The sequence below is a fragment of the Halyomorpha halys genome, unplaced genomic scaffold (genome assembly GCF_000696795.3).
Source record: "Halyomorpha halys isolate HHAL.00 unplaced genomic scaffold, Hhal_1.1 Scaffold157.1, whole genome shotgun sequence".
Lineage (NCBI taxonomy): Eukaryota > Metazoa > Arthropoda > Insecta > Hemiptera > Pentatomidae > Halyomorpha > Halyomorpha halys.
The window spans coordinates 1097781-1120266 of record NW_027114029.1 but is presented as its reverse complement, the minus strand read 5'-3'; the positions used below and the strand labels follow the sequence as shown (position 1 = coordinate 1120266).

At 28.9% G+C, this 22486-nt stretch overlaps 1 protein-coding gene across 4 annotated transcripts in view; it reads right to left on the bottom strand.

The window, feature by feature from the left end:
- The window catches only part of plx (PTB_TBC1D1_like and TBC domain-containing protein plx), a 142266-nt gene that overhangs the window by 6288 nt on the left and 113492 nt on the right, over nt 1–22486 (bottom strand). For 3 of the 4 annotated variants that reach the window (XM_014417451.2, XM_014417452.2, XM_014417454.2), the window contains 17 exons: nt 20320–20421; nt 19966–20088; nt 17902–17996; nt 15596–15671; nt 15160–15300; nt 12917–13040; nt 12373–12670; nt 10532–10685; nt 9110–9195; nt 8875–8990; nt 6394–6510; nt 5244–5387; nt 4825–4992; nt 4410–4561; nt 4216–4308; nt 3896–4055; nt 1482–1651 (listed from right to left, as the gene is read on the bottom strand). In XM_014417451.2, coding sequence (XP_014272937.1) covers nt 1482–1651; nt 3896–4055; nt 4216–4308; nt 4410–4561; nt 4825–4992; nt 5244–5387; nt 6394–6510; nt 8875–8990; nt 9110–9195; nt 10532–10685; nt 12373–12670; nt 12917–13040; nt 15160–15300; nt 15596–15671; nt 17902–17996; nt 19966–20088; nt 20320–20421 — 2319 coding nt within the window. Of the gene's footprint in view, nt 1–1481; nt 1652–3895; nt 4056–4215; nt 4309–4409; nt 4562–4824; nt 4993–5243; nt 5388–6393; nt 6511–8874; nt 8991–9109; nt 9196–10531; nt 10686–12372; nt 12671–12916; nt 13041–15159; nt 15301–15595; nt 15672–17901; nt 17997–19965; nt 20089–20319; nt 20422–21078; nt 21217–22486 lie in introns of those variants that run through there. The other variant, XM_014417453.3, reaches the window with a different exon arrangement.

Sequence of the window (22486 nt, the reverse complement as noted above, 5' to 3'; positions counted from 1 at the left end):
GCCTCAACTAGCCAGCACGAGAGGTCATCTTAGTAAGAACACAGAATAAGATTTAACTCGTAAATGGCAGTCAACATGGTAAGGTAAGCTTATGTTTACATTCCACTATTATCTTCATTATTTGGAATAATTTTAATATTTTTTACACTTTTTTGGGTGAACAAATAAATACTATATAAAGAGCAATATTCTACTGATTCTATAATAGTTTAAAAAGCAATTAATAATTGAGCTGTTTATTTTGAAAGTAGTCTAAGTCATTTGTCAATTATTTCCGGTGGCCCATGTTTACATGTACAACTTCAAGTTATCTATACATAAAGCATTAGAGGTAACTTAGATTTTGAGTAAATACGATAATTCTGGACACATAAAATTTCAGAGTTAGTTTAATAATTCAGCTGTTTATTTTGAAAATGGCCTAAGTCCATTTATACTTAAATTACGATATGTTTAATGTGGCTAAAAAATTTTCAAACTGTTGAAAATAATATGGAAATTATAGATCACAAATTTTTAATATCAGGACATTCGTTTTTACAAAAAGATCGAGATTTTGTTGTAGTAGAAATGGCATTAAAAAAAAAAATTACTATTTGTCCCCAGAGATTATTACAATATCATCAAAAAGTGTCGGAAAGGAGTTTTTTCAGAGGTGAACCGTATAAAATTTACTAGAAAACATCAATAAATGAGAATGAAAATTTTAAAGTCCTGAATTTATTACCACATCGGGTGGACCAAGAAAGTTCAAAAAAATTATATTGACACCACAGTATAAAAATATCAAATTACAACAGCAAAATTCAAGGGCATAATTGACTTATAATGACACATACCACTGGAACATCACGATTTCTTCAAATCCCTTTCACACAAACACACAAAATGCAGATGAGTAGTAAATTTTGTAATTTTGTACGTTATGTAGTTAAAAGAATTGCATAGATTATGTTTTTGAAGTGTTGTAAATATGTAAAATAAAATGAGTATTTTTTTTTTTAATTTGAAGCATCTTAAATTATGTTGAATGGACTAGGGTTCCTTCAAATTTTATAATGAATCTGGTTGTTAATTTTGAAAGTGGCTTAACTCCATTCTTGGTAAGAAAACACAGATTATTCACTTAATGATTGCCATTATTTTAAAAGGAACTATAAATGTAACACCTTTAGATATACTTAAACAGTAAGTCTCATTAGTGTCCTGTACATATGTTTTTAATTGCATTGAAACACAAATCCTTAAATATATTAATTTAAGTATAAATGGACTTAGGCCACTTTCAAAATAAATGGGACAATTAATGGTATTTTTTTTACAAAAAAAATTATGAACAGCTACTGGTGTTATTATACCAATAAAGCAATTAACTTTGCTAATACTTTTAAAAGCAAAAAAGGGTTTTGGTTACATATGCATTATGATATTTTATTTATCTAGATAAAATTAAACAAATATATAAATTTAAAAAAACTAACCTCATGTAAAATAATATCCATTATCTCATTTGTAACATGCGGCAGTTTAACTTTCAAGTAATCCATAACATCTTCAAAAGTCTCACAATTGAGAAGTTCTTGTTTATGAAGCCCTAAAAGTGCAATGGCTACCTTGAAGAGGACTAGAGGCGAATCACAAAACATCAAATCTGAAAATAAGCAGAAAAAGATTAAATGAAATTTGATATTAAGCTTGCAAAAAGTAAAATGTTGAATTTCATATAGATAATAATAGAAAATAACTAATGCCAGTTCTTCATAAATGATATGTTATAATTTATTTGTTGATGAAAGTGGAGAATTTTTATCAATTCCTTAGTAGGAATAGTTCTTTAGCCCTTGGTTCTAAGGTGCGACTCTTCATTATCATGAGAACTTTCACAAGCACTAACTAAAAATTTACATTTCAATACTAATTTTTTGATGAATATATATTTTTTCATTATAAATAATTTTGTCATAAATATTTAATTGTAGAAAAAAAAAGATAATCAATTCTTACAGCAGTTTAATTCCATAATCAATTTAAATTATAAAAGCACTTATTAAAGAGAGAACATTTTATTTTTATCTGTCATTCTACAATACTAATTAATTTCATTAATAGTGGCACCTGCCTTTTATCGTCTTAATTATTACTGGCATTAGTTATTTTTTTATAACTGAAAAATAAAAAAAAAAATAACTGGCATTAGTTATTTTTTTATCTATATGAATGAAATAATTAATGAGTTATCCATCAGCACATCTCTATAATATGTTAAATTGTGATATAACAAAGAGCATAAAAAATATTAAGAATTATCATATAGCCTAACCTAATAACGTAAAAACAACATGATACCTGCAACCAATAAGGTTAGCATTTAGTACAGTTACTTTACTGACAGTCGTACACAGAGACAGTTTCATTAGAGTCATGCTTAATTATTTATTTTTTCCCCCATCCATAGAAGAATGTCTAGACCCTAATTTAATCTACAGCTTATGAATGAGAAAACAACTTTTCTCCCGAAATTCAATACTTCCAATTGGTAGGTCTAAATTAATACTTCATTTTTAAAAGTAGTTTTTGTATCTCAGTGCTCTTATCCAAACTTTCAGTTACTTATTTCCAGATTTAAATCCTTCACATTCCTAGTATGACTTGTATCCATTTTATTATCAACTACCAATCTCTCCTCACTCATTTCAAAGAATTCCATGATTATTTCCTCTGAAATTTCATCATAAAAATCATGATATTGCCGTACCCGAAACCTGGCTTACACCGAATGTTCCCTCCTCCTCTATATTCCCTTTCTTAATTATACCCCATCTCTTATGAATGGAGACACTGAACAGGTGGTGACAATGATCTCTTCCATTTTCTGGACCTTACCTTTCAACACACCCACCATACCCAGTTCACAAATGCATTGCTACACCTTTTTATGATAGATTCCTCTCAATACTAATGATCTTCCTTTTCAAATCATAATTTCATCAAGATTTCCAATAAAATTCCAACTCCACCTAATTCTGAAACAAATTTTGTTGTAGGACCTTGTCTCAACAGCACCTGAAAAATTTATTCCTCTTCCTTTAACAATAAAATGGTAAAATGCCTCTCTTAAATATTTCCATATTCCTAAATTACCATACACCTCTCAAGATCTATAGATTCAAAAAAGGCTCCCTGGATTAATTCAGAAATTAGAGAGGTGATGAGACGAAGAGATGCTACAAAGAGACATTTCAGGCCAACTCAAACCTCTGAATACTACTCCTTCAAGTTCTTAAGAAACCAGTCTTTCCTACACCATGCCAAGGCACAATTTTTCCATACTCGCCTATTACAAGCCCTTGATAATTAGTTTAGATGAAAAATCCTACAAAACCTATCTACAGTGAACTCCAAAACCTGTACTTGTACTTAATTATCCTCTTTCTTCTGATGAACTAATTATTTTTTTATCTGATCCTCTTCCTAGATCCCACTCTTACCTCTATGTCATCCCACAAACTATAATTCAATTTGAAAACTCCAATTTTATGAACATATCCCCTCTCCTCAAATCCAAAACTAATGACAATGGTCCCGATCAAATTTCTACTAAAATAAGTTAGTAACTTATCCCTACAGCTTGGAAAAAAATCATTATCCGTTTGTTAAGTCCCTGTTTCCTCCCTCATTTTTATCTTCATTCTCTCCGACCGATCAAAACCAATAATTGATTTAAAAAACTAAAGTTTTGCTCTTAGCATAAAAAACCATGTTTTAAATTTGTAAAGAAAATTAATATTATCAACATTCCAGTAAATTTTTATGTTGGGTTCAGGACAGTAATCATGAACTGAGTAATTATATAATGAATCACTTAATCAAATTAATATTACTTCAGAAAACTTACCAAATATCCTTGCAACAAAACCTAGGCTGAACTGTGATGAAAAAATTGTCAAAAGCCATGGAGCTGCATATAACGATGGAGCTATGTCCAAAGAATCAAAGTGAGCATACAAATCAGGGTGTAAATCATGAAGCAAACGGGAAAGTTGGTATAAACACACCTGTTACAAGAATGAAACCAGTAATTTAATAAATAAAAATAATTAAAGTCAATTCATAAATTTAAGTTGGAATAAACAATAAGCAATCATACTTCTTGTTAATAATTATAATTGTAAGAAACGAAATGTGAATTTTCATTAAAAATTCAAGAACAATTACCTGAAGGGCAGACATATCGGGGAGATAGCGCTCACGTAATCCTCTACAAAACATCAAGTGTCGTAACAGATAAAATGCATCGGCTTCTGACATCTGAAATAAACAAATTAAAAATTGAACATAAATTCACTATTAACTAAAAGTAGCTTTCAGTAAATATATATTCACTAAATGAAAAATCATAAATTACATACATGAAGAAGAAGAACACCAGCTGTGAAGCTTAGTCCTTGGCAATATCCAACAGCTGGGTCAAGCAGAGAATACGCTTTTAGAATATTAAAAAGAGACAGCTGACCTGGCCCTAAAGGTGAACTGTAAAAGGGGTGATTAGGGAACGTCCTTCCTAAAAAATAAACATTATTACGATACCTCTCACAAAAAAATATTATAAATAAAGTCAAAGCTATAACTGACAGCCAAAGTCAACCAAAACAGTACCTGAACAGCTTAGCCTAAATTGTACATTTATGTGATTATTAATTTATAGGGTAATATTCAATAGCATAAATACAATCGCAAAATAAATAATACATAATTATAAAATAGAGTCTTTAAATGATTTTGGGTTATTGTTATTGAACCTTCGATAAATTTAAAATATCCTACCTAAATCTATAAGGATGGCATGTTGGTGAGATGTGAGTTGCTTGAGAAGATCTTCATATGGCACATCGTAGTTTGGAAATTCTGTTTTATCAGGCGTATAATCAGAATCTAAAGAATACTTCTCCGCAAAGTATAACCATACCTCTCCACGTCTTGATTTGGGAACGCCTAAAACAAAAAGAAATAGCTCAATTAAATTTCATAAGGTGAATAGACAACCTTTTTTTTTTTTTGTACTTTGCTCTTAGTTGAGTAAACTTCTTTTTTAAAAAAAACAAAAAAACTACATTAAGTTAAATTACTAAAGTTATATACATAACTTATCTAATAGACAAAATTTCATTTACTCGATTATACAATAAACAGAATAAATATATACTCTATTTAGTAATTAGAAAGTGAATTTGAATCAGAATTACCATTTTTAAGGATATTGCACTTTTCTGCCTCTTCTAATGCTCTATCATCTTCCAATATTTTATCCCAAACATCCAGCTGTTTTTTCGAACCAATTTCATCATATTCTAATTTTATTCTTTTTAAAGTAGCTTCTTCTTGGCGAGCTGAAATAATTAGTAGAACTGTGATATAATGCAAAACTTATAAATAGCGGACAACAGGTTCAGGCATGAAATGAGTTATAGCATTAGTGTGTAGATTTTTACTAATAAAATTATTTTTGTACTTACATTTTCAACTAACATTACCTATACAAATTTTTGTATCAAAATTAATTTATAATTTAAATAAAATTCAAAGTATTTGTTAATTAACAACCTATTTCTTTAATATAATGTTCCTCAGCATTTATTAGGGTAATCCATAATTTATATACCTAGTGTGTGTTAATTTTTCACTCATGATTTCAGTAAACTCATTGTTTTGACACATTGGCTGCTCATGAGATAGCTTATAGTTTATATTCTTCTCTAAGTATGCCTACTACAAATTATCTAGTAGTATTTTTATCGTATATATTTTGTGAAATATAGCATCATTGACTTTATATAATGTTAAATACTAACTGTTAAAATATAAGATAACTTATAGGGACCATTTTAGGTAACAATGAGTTATCTAGTAGTGGGTTAAGGTTCAAATTCATTATTAGAGATGACAATAATAGTTTAAATATTTTTTCCAACTTAATTTAGTTTTACAAATGTAGGCATGAATGACCTTGAATTGTTTATTCTATTCTTTATAAGTAATTACAATTTTATATACCAAACAACTGCCATAACCATTTCATCAATGTTTGAGGTGAAATGACATGGAGGTGAGGTTAATGCACCAGGTGAGCCACTAGTTTGTATGCTACCTCACCATGCCTCATTTATCATCCACGACTACAAGATCAAGCTTAAGTTATATATTATTATTATTATGACCAAATAATAACAGACTACAAGTTTAGGATAACATTTACTTATATTAAATATAAAGACATGAAAGTCATATCCATTTCTTAAATGTAAATCTTATAATATATATAAAGAAAATATTATGACGAGAGCTCATAATTTTTAACATAATAAAATTGTAATGTTCAATATTAAACTTAATAACCTGTAAGCTGGGCATTTTCCTTTTCCATCCTAATTAATAGAACTTGCTGGTTGATAGCTTTCTTCCATAATTCTCTATAAAATTGTCGGTCTCTTCTTTTCTTCTTATTTTCCGAATCTGCAATAAAAAGATATATGATATAAAATTTACAAACAATCCATTTAAAGAAGGAAATATATGATATTACAATATATATATATAAAGTATATAATACTAAACTTTTAATTGATAGAATATTGTGAGAAAATCATCTGAATGATATTCATTATTTTCTTCAAACAACAATTACCAACTAATTACCATTTTTATGATACTGTCTAATTGTTTTCAGTCAATTTATATTACTATTTTTACGATATTGCTAAATTGTTTTAAGTTGAGTTATATTATCCTCACCAATATCATTCTACCTTTTACTTATCCTACAAAGCTCTGTTCTACAATATATATTTATTTACCCCACAATACAAATTTACTTATTACTTTTATTACTTACCACATGTCTTCTCCACAATATTTTCATCACAGAATATGTTTATCAGTTAATTTTTAACCTATATAGTTAACACTTTCATTGCTCATTATTCTGTAGGCTACTGCCTCAATATTATTAATTTATCAGTTCATTATTATTCATTATCATTAGTTATTTCTTTTTATTAATTACTGTCCCAGTTAATATATCTTCTTGGTTAGTTTATAAATTTGTTTAAAAATATATGTTTACTTTTATCAGTTCTTTAAACATTATTATATTGGCGAATAATTTCTTTGTATTCATCTTTAACTACCTTACTATTTTGATTTAGGTTTTATGATTGTTTACATGGATGTTTTTTGCATCTGTTTTATTTACATGCCACTTCTATAATCTTACATAATCTCTACCAACTTTACATCTTTTTATATTAACTCTGATGAAGACCTGCATTGTGGGTCGAAATTTTGGAAATTAATAAATACTTAATAATTATTTATTCTTTTTAACTATAGCTCTGATTATCTCCTTCTAATCACTAACTCACTTAATACACTATAAAAATTTACGACCCTCCTTTTTGTCGTTAGCTGTCATCCAATTGTACTCTCTAAATTTTCAAGTATTAACTCAACATTAACATCAACTTGCACGTTCCACCCATCTCCTCTCCTCCATATAGGTGGCATTGTTTAATTCCATACGGCTAAATATTAAATAACTATATCCTATATCTCTGTAGGAGAGTTTGCCCGTTGCCACTTCCTACATTACTGCAATTATCTATTAAGTTAAATATATCTGATTTACTAATACACCATATTTTTTTTTGGTTTTTTCCTCACCCTTCTAAATTTTATTATTTTAAACATCATATGTATACATATTATATACAAAAGTTATTTCTTAGCCTGAAGGACATAATATACCATATACCATACCATAACTATATCTGTTATACATTTTTGTTTATAGATTTCAAATATATTTTTGCATAGTCTGTTACTGTTCATATACTATCATAGATAATATTTTAATTTGTATCTAATTCTTTGAAAAATATTCTCGTTATTTTATGTATGCCAGACATTCAAGTATGATATGTTTAAGGGTCCCATTACTGTTACAATTTTTAGGTTGAAAAGTTTCAGTTATTAATATAATATCTGTATACTACATTGGGAACCATAGTTCTTAAAAATTATTGCTAGAATATTATAATCACAAAGGGGTTTGTATTATTAAACAATTGTTGTGATATTTCTAAAGGTTCTCAACATTGTTTTATTAATTTTTTTTTAATGTTTTCCTATCCTGTAACAGTAGTTAAGATAGATCAGAAAACTTTTCTATCAGATATCTGACTTTTTTTCAGGTCCAGGTTTTTGAACCATAAATAAACCCTGAGGTGTAATGATAGTATATCAAATTACCTATGTGCACTTTCAAGTTAAACTTACTTAAATCCAAATCTCTTTATAAAGTAACAACCATTGTTCTTTTAATTATTATTAAAATATTACAATCACAAACAGGCCAATGCATTATACTTATTAATTTAATACAAAACAATAGTTTTTTTAAAAATTCATAATCAAATAATTCATCAATAAGTAATACAAAGTAAACAATTAAGATAACAAATGTAGTTACTTAAATGATATATTTTCTGTGTGTTTAATCATATACCTTTATTTTGAATAAAAAATAATTTGTTCGTGATTGCTAAATGCTTCTATGGAAATTTTCAAATGAGATGTAAGAAAGTTTTATTGTTAATGGTTTTAATTAAATATTTAATATTTCAAACTTTATGCATCAAATCAATATTTAATATAAAACTTTACTACAATTTTACAGAAAAATTAAATTAATACTCTGGAATAAAAATTTATTCATCAACAAAATTTACTTACCAAAGTAAAAAAGAAAGAATTATGGTAAATGCACGGAAGAATATATAGATATTTTTAATACTCACATAATTTTATCTGAAAAATTACCTTTTTGTAAAGCTTTGTTAGGTGTAACAACATTATTAAAAATAGCCTGTCGCCACGATCTAGGCCTCAAATCATCGTGAGGGGTCTTTGGTGTCGATTTTCCCAGTTTCATAAAGCTATAAATGATAAAATGAATTATAAACAACATGCATTATTGCTGAAATAAATAATTTAATTAAAAATATATAAAAATTGGACAATGCTAAGATACTTGAAAACTTCAAAATACACCTACATATTCTTCATTGAACCAGGTGTTCCAGGTTCCTCGGGACCATCAATCTCAGAAATTGATTTAATAGGGGAATCCACTCCCAAGTCCTGCAATTCAAAAAATAAAATGATAATATAAAATAATATAACTAGAAAACCCGACAATGCTTCGTAATTGCTATATTTAGGGATGTAGATAGATTAATTGAATACCATTGAAAGATTGATTTAAATTAATATATCTAGTTATTTACACATTGGATTATTGATTGAATCAGTTGCTTGTTATATCTATTCAGATTAGGCAACTAACATTATATAATAAAAATAAATGGTAAAAAATTAGAACTAACTTCAACACGACAACCAATCTTCCTGAAACTTGGTAGTGGTTTAGGGCTCTATAAGGGCACAAACCGGATCTACATATTAACAAATTAGAACCAGAGACATAAAATAAAATGTTTGAAAAGTTTTTCTTTATTTGAAACCAATAGTTCACCCTTGTAATAACATTAAATCTAAATGGTGGTAATATAGGTAAAAAGAGCAAACATTCAGCTTTCTAACAGTTATATTAACGTAGAAATTGGATAAACAGCGAAGTAGTTATGAACAATTATTTGAACAATGGACACTGAGAGAAAAAAAATTCTCCAAATAAATTAATTAAAAAAATTTCTAATTTTTAATTTCTTTGAAAAATGGTATTTAACGGTTTCAGATTAGAACCATAAATTATTATAATTTGCTTTTCAATAAAATATTTTTTTTTACCTACATTATTGGAATCCTCATTATGTTTTTTAAAAATTTTATGTGAATATATTGTTTAATGGAATCAGTAATATTTTTTTCTAATTTTTCAAATAGAGACAAATCATTTGCTTCATAAAAACAGTGAAAAAAATGTGCACTTTCTGAGCTATGCACCAAAAATACTTAATTTTGTTAATAACTATTTTTTTTACCATGAAAATTGAAAAAGCCTGAACATATTGCAAAAAGCATCATCAAAATTGGATGAACAGTATGGCAGCCCATAAAGAATGACCAAACAAATATTGATTTTTAATTATTAGATTAAGAAAATATTAATACAGTTACATACAATTATGGGTAAACAATATTTGTTATATAAAACTGAATTCCAATAGTAACTGAAGAATATTTATAAAACCACACTTAATAAACACCTTTCTTTGAAATAGATAAAATATTTGCATATGATTCTTCAAAAAATATGCAATGTTAAGAAAAACTATTTAAACCTGAGGGGGAGTACATGTATAACCTATACGTGTGTTTAACCATTCAAAGAATCATATCATACCAGCGACTAACTGCTTAAAAATAATACAAAGTTATTCTGTTTGTAAAATTTTAATTACAATTTTTATATTATTAACAATTTGAATGAAGTAACATCACTAATAGTATGTACCCTCATTGTAGCATTGTGCGGAAGAGATATAGAATGGCCAAATTCATCTCTGCTGCCTTTCCTTTTCAACAGCTGATCAAAACTACTTGTCAATGATCTTTTTGCTTTCATAAATATTGCATTTCCACCCAAATAATGACTTAGGAATTCATGCCTAGAACAAAGGAAAACAAACCATTAATTCATAAATTTAACAATCGGTAATTTGGATCATTATGTTTATTTAATGTATTATAAAAACTAATAATAATAAATTTACTTGCAAATAATATTAGCAACAAATAAAAAGAGTTAGAATAGTTTTTGTTTCGCAAAATGAATCTTAAAATTTTAATACTCAAGAATTGATATAGACCAAACAAACTAAAAATGTGAACAGAACCCCACCTTTTTCACAAAAAAATAATGAATGATCAAAAAAGTCAAAAAGCTACAACTGAAGTCAAAAAATAAACCTATTGTGTTATTTGATTGTTACTACTTATATAATGTGATTTAAATGCAAAAAGCAGGATTGAGAGGGTTAAAATAAATTCCTTAATAACATCACTGAAACAACCTGGAATGATAGATTAAAAATATGGATGAGGTACTGCGAATGGAGGAGGGAGAACGGGGAGATACATGACCTGTATGGAGGATACAGATATTATGAGACACACCAAGCTTAGAAGACTGCATTGGGCAGGACACATCGCCAGAATGATGGAAGATGATGATTCAAGAAAGTTGCTCGAGGGAAGGTATTCCCTTACTAGAGGAAAAGGCAGACCATGGCTTAGATGGAGGATATTCTCATTCAGGATGCCTGAGAACAGCTGAACACCCACAACTCCTGAGCAACTACACAACATCAAATCATCTGGCAAAAACTTATTGAGGAGGCCGAGGATCACTTCGGTGGGTAGTATCAAGGAGCAATAGCAGTAGTAATTTTACCAATCACTAACTTAAGGAGACCTCAATGCTTCTCAAAAGCAAGGGACACAGCTCAAAGAGTACAAGAGAATTTCTATAACAGCATAAATGCAACATGTCAGTAAAAGACTATTATTATATTATTATTACTATTTTATGGGCACAATAGACCATGGAGGCCTAAGTCCTCGCGGAATGTATTTACCAATATTAGGAGGTAATATTCCCAGTATTAGGAAATACATCGCGTGTTTCTTGACGTGATTTTACAGGGTGGGTTGGTCACACCCAGGCCTATTTTTTTGTTTTTGCACAAATGCCCGGGGGGGGGGGGGGGGGTTTTCAGTGAGTTTTGCATTACTTTGTGCTTGAAAAAAGCCCGGGTGGGACTAGGATTTTATCCGACAACCTGTGGATTGATAGACTGGTGCATTATCACGCTGCTACCACTGCTCCCCGATCATCAGTAAGAGACTACTTTACCAAAAATATCACTTAATATCAGACTATCAAATTGAATAAACCAAGATATCACAGAGCTAGCTAGCTACATCCAGAAAATTAAGAATAAAAACTAGTGATTGAGCAGACACCATACGTGCAAAAAGATCTGTACAGGCAATAGGAAAAAAAATTTTTCATCATGATCCTAACATTAAGCCATATCCTTGATTAAAATATTTTATCAAGGTGTTTCGCTTAAAAGCTGCTAATTTTTTTTTACTCTATTTTCCCACAAAGTTGGTATATAAAAATTTTATTTTAAATATATAAGTATATAAAAGATTTTAAATGGAATAATTTAGAAAGATATTCAGACTATTGATAAGGAAATTATGCAAAATAAATGAAAAACTACATTAAATAATGATCTGAAGATAAATAAGAAATTGATTGAGAGAAAAGTATGCCAATATATTTACCTTGTTTCAATAGTATCGTGAACATGCCTCGCTTGCTTTGCTTCACAATGAGCTCTGAGAAGCATCATAGTTATCTCTAATGACTCGGCTGAACCAACGCCCCCTCCTTCCAGTTTTGTCCTGACAACAGCAGCCTCATCTTGCGGCAACGATTCAAGCCTTTTCATAATAACTTCCCTTCCACTATTAGGACCGGCTTGCTCTATCTCAGTGCACAGCCTATGATACCACACCATAGGGCACGTTTCACAGGAGATGACACTTGTCTTCCTTTCACTGACTGAAGCTTGGCTAATGGCTACATAAACATGTAATGAAGTTACAACTTATATTTCCATTAAATAAGCTATAATTAAAAAAAAACTTAATGAGTATAATTTTTTTTTATGATTATTATTTTACTAAAATGTTTTGAAGAGTAAACAGACTATCAGAATGGTCATTACACATAAGCTCTAGAGGAATTATTGGATTATTAATGCTAAAATTAAATAATAATAACAAAATAAAAGATTGAAATATAAAATATTAGTGAATAAAATACCTGCAACAATATCCTCAGCGACAGCTGGAGACTGGCATTTGAAAACGTAACCCACATAATTTGGATTGTTGTCAGATGAAGGTTCTTTAGCAATGAATGCTAAATGTGAAGTATGCCTGACACCCTGAAAGTATAGAAATAATATAAAAAATAAAAATTTAATATTAATAATATTAGTCTTATATAAATTATGAAAGCAGAAAGACAAGAAAAAGAGAAAGGCAAACATTGGAATAAATATATCATAAGATTGCAAAAAAAAAAACTTTTTCTTCCATTCAATAATTAATTTTTTCCAAAATTCAGACAAAATTAAGGTGATTTTTTTCTTTTTTTAACCCCCTATCTGGCTATTTCTGACATATTTGGGGGGGGGAGAGAAGGGTAAGGGTGATCTACAGATGACCAAACTATTTCAACCAGAGTGGGAGGATCGAGTTTTCATTCTGTACGGTCGCCACACAATTAAAGTCAGCCCTCCTCCAAGAAGGAACTCAAGGTTGCTCGTGCTAAGGTTATGCCAAAATTCCCATGCAGCAGATCTTAAAACCAGGCTTAAGCAAAAGAAAACATTTGTCTCGACCCTGGTCTCATGAACTTTAAATATTTTTAGGGAATATATATTGTAATATCCTCTTTTTTAATAAATAGTTGATATTTATAGATAAATGATTTTAGTTATGTTTTTATTTTATGTATATCATTTCAGTATTGTTTATTTGTTATTTTAAATCAAAAAACAACCTAACCAGTTTTCATTGTCTAAAATAAATACGCTGTTCAAAACAAGATAGATGGCGGTGCGCGTCCTTCCGAAGTGTTCATTGAATTGTTGGTGTTGAGATAGATTGAAATTTTTCAACTTTTGTTGTTTCTATACAATAATTATAGAAAAAGAATAATCAAAGAAGAAATAGAAGAACATAACAATTATCAATAAACTATTTACATTGTAAATCATAGCAAATAAAGCATAGCGATTGTGCTACAATTGATTATTTTTGGATCGACTAGTGAACATTGAAGATAGAAGAGAGGAAACGGGCACTCTTGATTTTGCTGGCTTGGGGATAAGACGTCCGTTCGGCTAGAAGGGGGAAGGACTAGAAGCCATGGTTAGGAGTTGGATATAGCATCATGGACAAGAGGATGTCAACAGTCATATATCATCAAAGGAAGATTGTGTAATTGGTTAGTTTTATTTCTAACTGAAATTTATTGTATTTGTAGAATAACTATTAAGTTTAAATGTTATTATTAGTAAAGTGTTGTCTGTTTCTGATTGCCAGGAAACCCGCCCTGAGAAAAGAATCTCTTATGTTATAAAATTTAAATAAAATTATATTATCTGTTAAATATTAAATTTTTTAATTTGAACCCAAGCTATCTTTTAGATATCAGAATTTAAGTTAAAACTATAAAATTCCATTTATTTTATTTTAATAATTTTTGATTATTACAATATATTATTTACAATTATCTTGTATAAATTTAATTCTAATTTACAAGAAATTATTCTAAATTACCAAGGCACCATCACATTGAGAGGCACAAAGAAAGAAGACATAATTTTGTGAAAACTTATTTTATAAATAAAATGGAGAGTAAGAACTAAAAAAAATATGTGAGAATGCAAAATTTATTTCAGTTAATTTTTATAACTACAAATTTACAGTCGTTTTGGCCCTCTTCCTTAAAAATGTCTAAAAGAAGTGAAAATAGATGACAATTTAAATTTACATAAAAAATAAAATTATTACTTGTACAGTTCTTAATGAACTAGAGAAAATGAAAGTGGCATAAGTGAATTTTTATATATTCTGAGAAACCAAATTTTTGTTTATGTACTAAAGCGATATGTTTATTATTATACATGTAATATTAATATTATTATACATGTATTATTTAAATATTTAGAATGTATTTCAATAATATAACTAATTTAAATATATATTACATAAAAATAAATTTATAAAAAATTCAATTCCTTCCAATAAATAAAAAGAGATATTTACACCACTTTCATTCTCACTGATTTCTATTTAATCATGATTTCTCCATCGATTGTTAGGGACAGGTTTATACTGATAAAAAGGGGAATAATGTTATGGCTTATTTATTTTATCAATGATTAAAACCATCATTGGAATAGAGCTGGTTTTGTTCGTTGGTAAAGTTTTGATACATATTATCTTCATACACAGGCCTACAAACTAGTCAGTAATAAACTGTCTAATAATTACTTGAAGTGATGAACTGATGTCCCGCAGATATTTATGAAGAAGAACTTGCTTTCTGTCAGGAGAAATCAGTCGTAAATCACTTCTGCCAACATGGAAAACCATAGTCCTATTGTGTTCATGGTTCACATTTTCTTTTGATCCCTAAGCATTAGAATACATAACTAAATATTAGAAGATTTCAATAATGACATAAATTATAATACAGTTAAAATTGTAAACAAATGATTGAATATTTCTGAACGTTAATGCAGATATTGACCAAATTAAAAATTTGGTTTGAGTAAATAATATATTTTATAATGCCTTATATTTGTGTTCAATTTAATAAATATGACATAGGTGAACTATGAATTAAAATGTTCCAAAGACTATTAAAATAAAGTTTTGTAAGACCCTTAAAATAAAGTAGAAAAACTTTAATATAATAGTATATTACCAAATATTCCTGTTTTTTTATCAAAGGAATAACAGTTCCCAATGAACCAGATCTTCGCCTTGCAAAAACATCCTTCCTAAACAAAAAACAACTTATATTAGAATATATGTTATATAATATGTGTTATATGAATATTAAAACTACCCAGTGATTCAAAGTCAAGATTTTCAATATTTCAGTTCAGAATTTAATAAACAAAAATCAGATGCAGAGCTAGAACAGATGGTACCATCAATCAGCAGTAGATCAAGTACCACAGTATAGTCAATTGAACCAGTCATAGTACAGGCGATTAAAGTACACGAGTCGAGGATGCGGGGCAGTACTTGTGATCCAAAATTAGTTCACCGTTAAGACCACTGAAGTGAGATGTGAACTTTTTTCATCAACAATATGAGGAAAATTTGGCAGTATGTGAGAACACAGTGAAAGACTATAGCCACCATTGATTAAATTAATCCTATTTTAAGGATTTATAGAGACCATGAGTAGGAATAAGTCCCACAAGCAGATATCAGTCCTGGTATAAAGATTAAAATTGTTGAGAGTGGATGACTTTCCATACTGCATATGTAACAATGTTAAATATTTACACAATTACATACAGGCACAATTCAAAGTATATACGAGGGTGAAAAGTTCTTGAAATCACCACTGGAAGTCAATGCTAGAGCAACAAGGTTCCCGCGCAATAATCACACATCCTTTGTGAGTGAACGTTTGGCGTGAGTGGTAGTGACGACTCTTAGTTGTTGTTTTAAGCATAGTGATTTGTGACATTGGAAAAAAACAGTGATTAAGTACTTTATAAAGAAAGGTATGAAAGCAAAGGAAATTCATGCCAAATTTCAGAACACACTGGGGGACTCTACTCTTTCATATTCAACTGTTGCCAAGTGGACCAGCGAGCTTAAATTTAGTCGGAAAAGCTTAGATGATGATCCGTGTACTGGATGGCCAAAAAGTGCTACAACCCCTGAATTTATCGCAAAAGTGCATAAAAAGGTCATGAAGGATCGTTGACTGAAAGTGCGTGAAATTGCTGAAGCTGTAGGGATGTCATCTGAATTGGTATATCACATTTTAACCAAAGAATTGGAAATGAAAAAATTATCCGTAAGATGGGTGCCACGGCTCTTGACATTGGACCATAAACGCACCAGATTGGAAATGTCTGAAAAAAATCTGGCCCATTTTTAGCGCAACCAACAAGATTTTTTGTGCCAATTTGTGACTACAGATGAAACTTGGGTCCACTACTATACTCCAGAGACAAAACAACAGTCAAAGCAGTGGAAACATGTTGAGTCACCACCACCAAAGAAAGCAAAGCAGTTCATTCGGCTGGGAAGGTCATGGCCTCAGTTTTCTGGGATGCAAAAGGCATTCTGCTGATAGATTATCTTCCTACTGGCTAAAAAATTATGGGGTAATATTACGCAAACCTCCTTGATCAACTACAGGAAAAGATACGTGAAAAAAGGTCTGGTTTGGCAAGGATAAAATTCATCTTTCATCAGGACAATGCCTGCCCGCACACAAGTGCTAATGCCATAGCAAAACTTCATGAACTGAGGTACGAATTGTTGCCACATCCAGCTTATTCACATCGCTAGACCAAATGCATTAGTCTACAGGAAGACTATGTTGAAAAATAAAAGCAGTTCCACCGAGGTAAGACACTTCTTTCTAGTACATTCCGAGAATTTTTCAAACCACCCTCATATTATAGCATCACACCACTTATAAACTGGATTGTAAGTAAATGAAACAAAAATCAGTAAACGGAATCATCAATGTCCGTAAACAATAAAGCAGCACCAGATAGAGATGCTGAGAGGTTCAAAAGATTTATAAAATAAGACAGTATATTTAATAAATTTAAAACAACCAATGAATACATTAAATAGTAGAAAGGAGGTAAAATATAAAGACAGAAAAGAATTTTCACTGAAGTTTTGTCTGCTAACTCTATTCACCAATGAGAAGGAAAAGCATGAATAATTTTTCTTTTTTATAAATATATCATTTTCATTAAATAGAAATTATAAATAGCATTGATAAAAAATAAAATAATACAAAAGAAAGCAAAATGTCTAGAAATAGGGCACAAAAAATAAAATAAAATGAATAAAACATAAAAGTAAACCAAAAACGAAAAATTGTGCCCAGATATTTTGATAATAATGTACAACTTTCGAGACATATATCTAAACATTTGAATAATAGTATACTTATGAACAAACATTTTCAACCAACAATGACATAACTAATCTTAAATTATAGCAGTGAACAAAGGTACATACTCTACTTTATCAGGAGTTGATTCCTCTGATGCTAGCGTTTCAGTTGAAGAGTAGGCAATTTTTTTATCTATACCATTCAATAGCTTTCCTTCATCCTACAAAAAAAAATTAATAAAACAACTTAAAATAAATTTAAAAGTCTGCCATTGGAAAGTGTCTAACAACAGCAGCTCTGAATGAACAAAGATAATAGTTATTATAATAACTGAAATGTCCTGTGTATCATTGAAGTGTCCTGACATTTCAACAAAAGACATCATCAGAGCTAGAAAAACAAGATAAAATAGCAAAATAAATGAGAATAATAATAGACAAATTATACACAAGAATATGAAAAAATAAATATATGTTTCATATATAAATTATTTATCAGGTAATTCCAATTTATGTTCATATCTCTGATATAATGTTTATATTTTTATGCATATTATTTTAATTTTTTTTTCTCATATTCTTCTCATTTCTATTATTTATAGACAAATTAAAATTTAGAATTGGTTTATAATTTGAAAACTATTGGATTTTTTCATGAAACAGTTAAAAATTTTAACAATTAAGTTAAAGGAAGAATAACTTTTAGTAAATATGACAATCTGTAAATTATAATAAAGTGTTAATAATTGACGGCAGATTGATATGAGAAAATGATCGGGGGTGCATTCGGCAAAGATAGACAAATTAACAAAAGTTATTTAAACTTAATGATCTTTTACTGGTAGAGTCTCTGGAATTAAACTGGATTTGGTGAATGACACAATTCTTCTTTTTTCAACAGCAATAATTTATTTCATATAATCAGCAACAACGTTTCGGAAAATATCCCCCATCTTCACGTTGCTGATTAAAGGAAGGTAATTATTCTCCTAAAAATGTATGACTATTAATAGTAAAAATGTTTTATTCATTAAATGACAATAATATTATTAAATATTAGCAATAATGACAATATAGGAGATAATTATACGTTATATATTGGATATTTTTATCAGCAACCTGAAGATGGCGGATGTTTCCCGAAACATTGTTGCTGATTATATGAAATAAATTATTGCTGTTGAAAAAGGAAGAATTGTGTCATTCACCAAACCCAGTTTAAAAGTTATTTATTTGTGCCGAGGTTTCGACCTGAATTACAGTCCTTTATTAGGGCTGAAAACAAACTGAGATGACAACCTTAATTCAGAGAAACAAAAAAAGCTTGGAAATATACATAACAATAAATTAAGTAGATATGAGTAGATATTAATAGAAGATAAACTAAAATATTGTAAAGGTAAGAATTGTACAAAATAAATGATGAAAAAAAAAACAATAAAAACAGAGAGTGTACAAGTAAGTAAACATAGTGAAAGGTGTAGAAAAAAAAAATATAAATGAGTAATTAAATTAACGAAATAGAATATGTTAGTAATTTTTAAAAATAATGAAAACAATTTAAATCAACATATTTGTTTTATTTTACACATTTCAGTATGTTGATTTATTTGTTATTATTTTCCTTTTCTTTTTATGTTTGCCTGAATCAAAGTTGTTATATTGTTTTATTTTTCGGCCCTGATGAAGTTCTGAAATATCAGCACAAATAAATAAATTTTGTTTAATTGTGTATCTTTACTGATAGCATCCCAACTATTTTCTTCTCAAATCTGCAAATTAATTTATAAAATAAAAACTGTATTTACAAGAATAAATTAGTTTATCTACCTCCACTTAACATATTTAAATCTACAAAAATAATTAAATTTTATTCACAAGAGAAACAGACAGTTGTAAAACTAATAAAATTAAATATTATCAATAATATCAACACTCTCAAATGTTGGAATGAGTACTATGGACAGGAAATAACAGAACTGACAAAATATCAGTAAATAAACATAATTAAATCAGGCTAAGTGAACAAAATGCTAAAATTGTAAAAGAATCCCTTGTCAGTTGGTTAGCAATCATGAAAACCATAATTTTCATAAAAAGAAATTGTCTTAACTTAGCTATTTGCAGCACTCGCTCCAAGAAATAATTTAATAAAATAAAAACGAGTCCACAGCTTACAATTTAGATTACCTGAGCTAGAGTTTCTTTTTCCTTTCTATGCTTTTCAAATATTTTAAACTTATCTAGTGCTTCATCGATAAAACTATCAGGTACTTTTTTATGAGAAACCTTTATTCGACCAATATACAAAACCTGAAATGAAAGGAAGAAAAAAATAAATTAATTGAAATTTAAGAGATATAAAAAATAAATCTATATTTCAAGAAACTATTCAGATTAATATGAATTTCTTTACGTATTAATAGTCACTTTTCCTGCACATTAGACAAACAATATTATTTTTTAAATTGTTTAGCAGAGATAGCTCAGTAGATTGTATAGGTATTGAGAACTTACAAACTTTACATCATAATACAAACTTACTTCAAAAAAATGCGAAGAGGAGGGTGAGATTTCAGGACAAAGAGTCATTGGCGTTTTCACCCGGTGCGATAGTTCCTTCATTGATGTCATCAGATCTAAAACCTAAAATAAAAAGCTTATATGAGCAAAATATAAACTATTATAACAATTATTTGGTTCAATGGTAAATATGTTGTATGTACATTTTTATCAAAGTTGTTTTATGTAAAAAAACAAATAGATCAAATATTTTAAAAATTAAATTATGATAAAAAGAATATAATTAATGTAAATCAAACAAACAAATAAATTTTGCAACTGCAATCTGGCATTTTAGTTAAGTTTAAAAATGGTTTCCTAGAACCAAAATATGATCACTTGGCAACTATTAGCAGATTCTTGAGTTTAGACTGTAGTATGATTCCTAGTTAACTGACAAATTTACTCATTCTTTGAGATAGAGATGACTTTTGAGTATTAGATATAAAATTTAACAACAAATTTCTATATAATTTTCTTATATCTTATTCATCCATTATCATTTATGTCAGCTTAGGGGCATAGTTATAGTGGTTAGTTGGAAGTTATAGTGGTTAGATGTCTTAGATAGAATTCTAAAGAAATAGATACTATAATGTAGCTATTTTTTGATAAAATATGCAAGTGGCTCGTAATCTCATATAACTCAGTTCTTTAGACTAAATATAGCATTTTTTTTTTTAAAAAAAGCAAATCTATCATCAAGCAGGTAAATACCTAAGTTGATTAAGGAAAACTAACCATTAAATTCCTAAAATGTATTATCACTTATCCTCAAGCAGGCTATGACTAGAAATTAGAATTACATATCTCTTAATAAACTGTTGGTGTCGATTTTCACAGTTTTGATAGTCATTATTTAGTAGTACTCTGATTACTGACTAAGGAACTGCTTTGAATGAAAGTCCTTTTTTAATTCCAGAATATTGAAAGGGATACATCTTCTAAGACCCTTGGCATTCAAATTTGTACCAGTCCTACCATGTTGTTTTGCCTACATTGGTGATTGCCTTCTACATCATGAAGGAGGTTTGTAAACTATTTTATAGTATATGTAAGTTCCACTAAAGGTCTTTCCTGATTAGATTGCTTATCATTGTTGATCATATGAGGTCCTCAGAAGGAAGGAAAAAGTTGCCCTGTGCAACCATATAGACAATTATGCACCTTCGACATCCATAAGTATCCATTCGCAGTTTTTAAAAAATTTTAATGATCTTCCTTACATCCTAACCATAAACAGTTCTGATTTAACAGGTGTGATAAAAATTTCAGTTTTGGTTATTGTTTAGAATTTTATAGTAGTTTTTACCAAAAACGGTAGGTTACATGCTAGTCGATATTTTTGTACAAGAATGTTTGAACGTGTGGATCGCAATTTTGCGCATAATGCTTGTACAAGTCATGATTACGTGTAAAAAGATTGATTACGTATCCCTGTCAAGCATGCTTGTTTTTTTCCTCCAAAAAGAAAAAAAAATTAAATTTTCAACATACAATAATAAACAAACAATGTATTCTGAGAACTATTTTAATTTCAGAAAAAAATACTGGAATTCTAGAATGCAAATTTGAAGTTTTAGGTTGTTTAGAGGCTTCTAATCGCGAAATCAAATTTAAAAAAAAAAAAAAATAAAAACAAAACAAAAAATAAAGCCGGTTCTCTAGAGGGGTGAGCCTAATAAACTCAGTTTTTTCCTCATGAGATAAGTTTCTGATCTTTTAAAGGAAAACACAAATGATAAGCTAACATCGCCATTGCTCTGAATAGATCTATAAAAATAATCTTTAAAAAAGAAGGAAAACATACACGCATTCAGCTGTCACAAAAGTTTTTAATTGGAGCTTTAATACGTGTATTATTAAAGCTGAAAATTTATTCAAATGGATAGCAATAAAATAGATACAATTTATTTCAAGATTTAGAGGAATATTTTAGAGCTATGTTGTAGAAAGAATTCACAATTGTCAACCACTAGTATAGTATGTTTTACGTCAGAGCTTTTAAATTTAGAATTCGTGAACATTTATGGTTAACGTATTTATACTTGCGATCCTCAGTTTTTTCATTGTGAAAAATGAACATGCAATTTTTTTTACCCATCGCTGTAAACAAACTGATACTTAAAAAAAAACAAGAAAAAAGTTA